Here is a 6,991-nt window from a genome sequence, read left to right on the forward strand (position 1 = left end):
GAGTTAAAATCAACTAAACACATTAGATAATCAAGGTCCAATAGCTTTATCAATGGCTGACAGACTTCAAACAGACAACTTGTACTCAGTTAAAATGAGAAAATTGAAGTAACTTAAAAAAGATAGATAGAACTACATAATTCTGGCTGACTGAAAACAACTTCGATGTTTCACATTTTAGAAAACAGAATGAGGCTAGATAATACATAAAAATCCTAACAAACACAATTCAACAGTGAAATCTAATCTATCAGAACAAATAATTAACAGAGAATCTAAGATACCAACTATAATTTTAATGTTTCTTACTATGCATATAATATGATGAACTACACTACTGTCTATACCATATATAGTCTTTAACTTTAGTTTAACTATTCTGCCTGTTCTGTTTATTATTGTAAATAAATTCTTCATCATTAACCTAAAACTCATACATAAAAAAGTGAATAGTTGGTATACTGAAATATTGTATGATCAAATTCCTTTATTTCAGACTCATAACAAACAATATGAAATATGATACTCAGGAATCAAAGAACTAGTGTTTTTTTTAATTGAAAGATACTTTATGTAAAGCCATAAATTATTTTAATAAAGCAGAATTCAAATAAGAAGCTACTTGTGGAATGTAAATTTATTACCAAAATAATAAATCCTTATATTTATTTATTTACTTATAAATACAATACTTATTTTAATAAGAGAAAGTGTGACATTTATACAAGTTTAGTTGTTGTAATGTTATGATGCTATTACATTGTGTGACAAAAGATTCTATGACTTATTAATTTTTGAGACAGAATATCAGAAATCAGGTTTGTTTTGTTTGTTTTTTTACCCTGCAGTCCAGTCCACAGCAACTGCACTTGGTTTTGTAAGTCCTTTCACATCAAGATCCTGAGGAAAACCAGTACCATTATTAGGATTAGCTGGATTGGGAATTAATGATCTCTTGATAGTTTTGTCATGGGTGTCACTCCAGTATACAATATCTAAAACAAATAACAGCACTGCATTTTGACTTTGCTGATTACCAAAACGTTACACTCACACAGGGAGACAATTTTAATACAAGGTTTAAAATCAATATTTTATATTCCAAATACCTACTAAGGCTGTTACATGTAGAACTGTAAACAATTTTACTGATGTACTTTCTTTTCTTTGAAGTGATTACATGTATCTGTAATGCAAGTGAAATAATAGCATATACATCATATATGGGATCGAAGTAAACAATTTATAAAAGAAATATATTTATTTCACAGGGAAAAAATTCAGAACTTACAGTGGAGCCCCTGGTGGCTAAATGGTATGCTTAAGAAATTATTACTCTAAAATTTGGATTTAAACCCCTGCAGAAGGTACACCAAGGATAGCTCATCATATAGATTTGTGTTTAAAAGAACAAAAATAAACAAACTTACGATGAACTGGGTCAAAGTCAATAGCCTGAATCCGGTTTTCTCTTATTCCTTGAATCAGAGAAGTTTGTCTTTCATTAGTTACATCAAGCACACGGATTTCAGGGCCATCTGTAAACAGTATAACAGGTGGAGAACCTAATAGAGGTAAAATAAACATGAGTTATATCTTCAACATAAGATCACTATATAGAGATGTAAAAAAGACATAATATATAAAATGAAACGGTAGGTTAAACAAAAGATGATGGAGAGCATGAACAGTTAGTAAAAAATTCAATCAATAACATCACAGAAAAGAAAATCCTTCAAACTATTGGCTATTCAATAATCTAGTGTAAATATGGATAAGAGTTGTCTAATTAAACCAGAGCTAATTAATGTGTACCGGAAAGAACCATTTAAAATGATTGTTTCAGATGTTTTGGTAACTATTAATAAAAGTAAAAAAAAATGTCTACAGCCCCCCAGTGGTGTGTCTGCAGATTTATACCATTACAAACTGGGTTTTGATACCCATAGTGTGCAGAGCACAGTTAACCCATTGTGTAGCTTTGTGCTTAATAAGAAACAACAAAATTTTCAAAATATATAAAGCTCAAAGTGTGAAAAACTCAAAAAAAATCTTAAATTATTCCTCAAGAACAGAACATTATGAATATTGTAAATTGAGTTGAAGAAGGACAGTTTAATATTATTTTCCTGAATATATGTATTTTTTCAAACACTTGATAATACCAGTAACTTATAGTCTTCATAAGGTTTATCAAAGTGTAATGTTTGAAATTATAATTTGTTAGTTATTTCTTATTTGTGTAACTGATGAACGTTAAAATTAAGAGAGTTTAAAAAATGATTTTGTAAATACCTTCAGCAATACAGCCATCAGAAAATTGCTCAAATCCTTCACTGCAAGTGCATCTGAATGTTCCATTGTAGTTAGTGCAAATCTGTGAACAGTTGTGGCCAAAGGTTGCACACTCGTCAGTGTCTAAACAAATAAGGCCATTGCAAATAAGAAATAATTTCAATTCTAAGGGCTAATAAAGCATAAGTATGCTTAAATAATGTTAAAATACAAGAGAGTAAAGTCTGCAGTATTAAAGTCAACAATCATAACTTTTTAGGAAATAGAATACATTCATGTTAACTCAATAATTATTTGTGGGCTCATATGGGTCATATCAGTTATTTTATATATTTCTCTCTGTGCTAATTATATACCAAATGGCTTGCATGTCCATTCTGAGTCATAAAAAGAGAAATAAAATGACAATATTGCTATTAAGTACAGTATAATTACTGTTGGGATTCCTTGTGTAGTTTACACAGAAAGTTGTTTCGCACTAATTTCTGGTCAGTTGTTTACAATGAATGCTTTAGCATAAAAAAAACAAACAAACATACTGAATATGATTCAGCATGAACACAATAAAACTCAGTAATTCAAGAGTTAATATAAATTACCACAGCAATATTGTAAAATGCTTTTAAAAAAACAACAAAACAGTAAATCCCCAATTAAAGTTAAGGTTATAGAAGTTTCTTAAACACCTATTCTGAGAAATAATAGGATGTTGTATAAAATGAAAATAATTATAAACGAGCCAGTCTAAGCCTTTATATAAAAAGTTATACATAAAACACACACACACTATTCCTTTTCTTTGCCGCATTTATCCAGTTTTACCTTATTTGTTTCACACAAGATTGTACAATATTTTTCACACCACAATATTCTATTCTCCTTAACAGGAGTTTTTTTTTTTAAGTCCAACTTTTGTGATAAGAGCTTTGTGTCCAATCATAGATTTTATTTCATTGTCTATATAAAACTCTCTGCAGTCCCATTCTTGTATAGAGCTTAATATATATATATATATGTTTTGTCCAGCTTAATATGCTGCATCCTATCTCAATATTCATTATATTTCTTACTAGCTCCCTTTGTACAAGTTCTATCTCATATATTCTCAGGTAGTTTTCCACTGTATTTCCTATCACAGCCTTATGATCTTGATGTAAAACATAAGTAAGAAATTCATGGTAAAAACATAATTAAATGAAATAACACTTCTTTCATTTATATTCATAATTTTAATATATTAAATGTTTCTTAGGGCTTGTCAACATCTGTGAATTTGTTCTCTTTGATTGTGGGGTCAAATTCATGGATACTTTGCTTCTTTTTTTTCTGATCTATCATAAACTATATCATCAAGTTAATTTGTCAATCACAATATCCAACATTTTACTTTTGAAAGTTTGTTTGGAACAAGTAAAATATAACTAATTACGAAATTATACAAGAAGTTAATAATAATAAAAACAAATGAAATGCACAGAATTTAAGCTTTAAATCGATACACAATATTTCATCAACTCACCATTCTGAAGTGCAATATCTAACAGTTACTGCTAAGAGGGAGAGCCCAGATAATCTTCCTAATAAACAGCTAATAAGAAATGATTATTCAGAAGGTTAGAAAGAGAAACACATACATGGTGAAACATTATCATCTCACATTTAATAACAGTGATTCTTACCCTCACAAAGCTTTGGATTACTTTCTACTACTCTGTAGCCTCTAGGACAAAAACAAAGATACCCTCCTTGCTCTAGTGCTGTGCAATTGTGTTGACAACCTCCCCGGGTATCTGTGTCACAAGCACCTGTATCTGTAAATTAAACAAAACTATCATTTGTATTCCAAGGTGTCTTTATGATTGTATAAATACACACTAAATTATGTGTACCTATACACTAGTTTATGTTTTAAAATGTACCAGAAATTCAGATGACTGACAATGTAATACTAGCACTGGAGTTCATACTTTCAAAAAAGTGTCAAAAAAAGATAATAAATGACTCCTTACTAGAAAATATATTTTTCATCATGAATATCTAAATGGCATATAATTTGTTTTCATCAATCATGTTACATGTACTCTGTGTGATGGAAAGGGTGTAAATATAGTGCATTTGGATTTTCATGAAGCCTTTAACAAGATACTCCCACTAAAGGTCAGCTAAAAAAACACATTAGTAGAGTTCAGATGAGACTAATTAACAAGATTATTGGATACATGTATAAAAAAAACAAGAAGTCATTATTAATAGAGTACAGACAAACTACATCAAGGAAATTAACATATTTATTGTTAGAAAGGTTGAAAAATTTGTAGATAATACTTAACCCTCACAAATAAAAAATAATACAGTAAGATTATCATAATTATAAACTTAATTACTTTAGTGTGAACAAAAAATAGTGATAAAAACTGATATAATTGGTTCATAAAAATTAGGCCTAACACTAATAGTGTTGACAACAAGCTATTGGTATTTAGTTTTGAGTATTTATTTCTAGTGTAAGTGCAAATAAAATGGTTAAGACTAGTAGGAATTAAGTGTTCATGATTTGATAGGTATGCTGGGTGCAATGAGTAGGTTCTACTTGAAAGAACGAGGACTGGTAACGTTACATTTAAGAAACGTTGAAGTGAATGTAAGCAATCTGTATGTAAAGTTTGTAGGTTAATGAGGAAGTTGAAAGTTAAACTAATCAAAGGATGTATGAAAAAGGTTGGCTCAAAATGTAAAAATCAACAGTAAGGATTTCTTTAAATACACTAAGGTTAAACAAAATGTCAGTATGGGGGTGGGTCCTTTGAAGGATGGTAAACAAAGGTTGATATCTGTTTATTATGAGATGGCGGGTTATTAAATTCTACTTTTTTCTTCAGTTTTACAATTGAAGATTTAAGCAGTATTTTCCATCTGGAACAGTTGATAGATAGAAACAAGACTGAACAAGATGATTACATTAATTATGAGCTTGTTAAGGTTAAGAAGCCACTTGCTACTATTTTTGTAGCCCTTGAATAGTGGGCAGGTACCAAAGCATTCAAAGTTAGCTAATGTCACTTCTCTTTTAAGGAAGGTAATTTAAATTATCCTAGTTAATTAAAGGCCCATTAGTCTTATATCAGTTGTGGGAAAAGTTTTGAAAATCTTATGAAAGATACCAGGTGAAGCCAATTAACAAACTTTAGAATATTTTTGCATTACCATCATGGTTTCACTAAGGGAAAATCTTGATTTAAAAAATGTTTTGATATTCTTTTAAAGGGTTACTTCTTATGTATGCATATGGTAATAGTGCAGATTTTGTGTATCTGGACTTTTAAAGGGTTACTTCTTGTTATGCATATATGGTAACAGTGCAGATTTGGTGTATCTGGACTTTTAAAGGGTTACTTCTTGTGTAACGTATATGGTAACAGTGCAGATTTGGTATATCTGGACTTTTAAAGGGTTACTTCTTGTGTGACATTATATGGTAACAGTGCAGATTTTGTGTATCTGGACTTTTAAAGGGTTACTTCTTATGTATGCATATGGTAACAGTGCAGATTTGGTGTATCTGGACTTTTAAAGGTTACTTCTTGTGTACGTATATGGTAACAGTGCAGATTTGGTGTATCTGGACTTTTAAAGGGTTACTTCTTGTGTACGTATATGGTAACAGTGCAGATTTGGTACATCTGGATTTTCAGAAAACATTTGACAAAGAGCCACATGAAAGGATTGTAAAAAACATTGTCTCTAAAGATGCGTGGGATAAGACAGCAAATTGGATAGATGGAAGAAAGCAGAGATTTATCATAAATGGAGTTCAGTCAAACTGGCTTAATGTCACAAGTGGGGTGCCTCGGGGATCACTCTTTTGAACTTTGCTGTTTTGATTTACTCCAATTAAACATATGAAGAAGTGGTCAATAAATTACTTAAACTTGCTGATGATATTAAGGGTCTTGGGTTTTGCTGGCTGTGAAGAGATCATTACTGCTTTAGAAAAGGATTTAGATAATTTAGTGAGTTGGGAAAATAAATGGCAGATAGGTTTTAATTGTAATAAATGTAAGGTAATGCATGTGGGTTATCATAAGTATAATTTTAATGGTGATCTTAGTGAAGTGTACAAGACTATACAGGGAATTGATAGGATAAAGTTCTTTGTATTGCATTCTGAAAATAACAGGATTAGAAGATACAAGTTTAAGAATTTTTTTAAAGAACAGATCTATTGTTTTATTGAATAAATTGCTGCCAGCAGTAGTGAACATTGGCACATTAGAAAAGTTCAAAAAGGAAATCAATAATTGCCCTAAACATTACAAGATTTTTACTGTTTTTCTTGTGCAGCAACAGCATTTAAAGCATCAAATGTTTTTTTTTTCTACTGTCTTATAAGTCATGTTAAGAAATAAGAAATAAAAACTCACAACATCCATTTTCATCAGATTTATCTCCACAATCATCTTCATGGTCACATATTTTGCCACGAGAAATGCATTTATGATTAGCACATTGAAAACTGGTGTCATCACATGGAGTGGGCATTTTGTGGCACAAGGTGTGGTTGTTTTCATCTGAGCCGCCACCACAGTCATCAACACCATTACACAGATGAAAACGTATATACATAAATGATTTGCACATTGAAATTTGTGCTTAGTATCACACTTGAAGTTTCCTACAGAAAAGATTGATACATATT

The 6,991-nt window shown here is 30.4% G+C and overlaps 1 protein-coding gene across 1 annotated transcript in view; it reads right to left on the reverse strand.

Annotated features, from left to right (window-relative positions):
* Nucleotides 1–6,885, reverse strand: part of LOC143244280 (low-density lipoprotein receptor-related protein-like) — a 16,596-nt gene extending 9,711 nt beyond the window's left edge. The window contains exons 1-5 of the mRNA XM_076488648.1: nt 6,717–6,885; nt 3,975–4,106; nt 2,296–2,418; nt 1,431–1,565; nt 842–995 (exon numbers count right to left, since the gene is read on the reverse strand). Of these exons, the coding sequence (XP_076344763.1) occupies nt 842–995; nt 1,431–1,565; nt 2,296–2,418; nt 3,975–4,106; nt 6,717–6,834 (662 nt within the window). The 5' untranslated portion in view covers nt 6,835–6,885. The remainder of the gene's footprint in view (nt 1–841; nt 996–1,430; nt 1,566–2,295; nt 2,419–3,974; nt 4,107–6,716) is intronic.
* Between the last annotated feature and the right edge of the window lie 106 nt (nt 6,886–6,991).

This window comes from Tachypleus tridentatus, chromosome 1 (genome assembly GCF_004210375.1).
Source record: "Tachypleus tridentatus isolate NWPU-2018 chromosome 1, ASM421037v1, whole genome shotgun sequence".
NCBI lineage: Eukaryota > Metazoa > Arthropoda > Merostomata > Xiphosura > Limulidae > Tachypleus > Tachypleus tridentatus.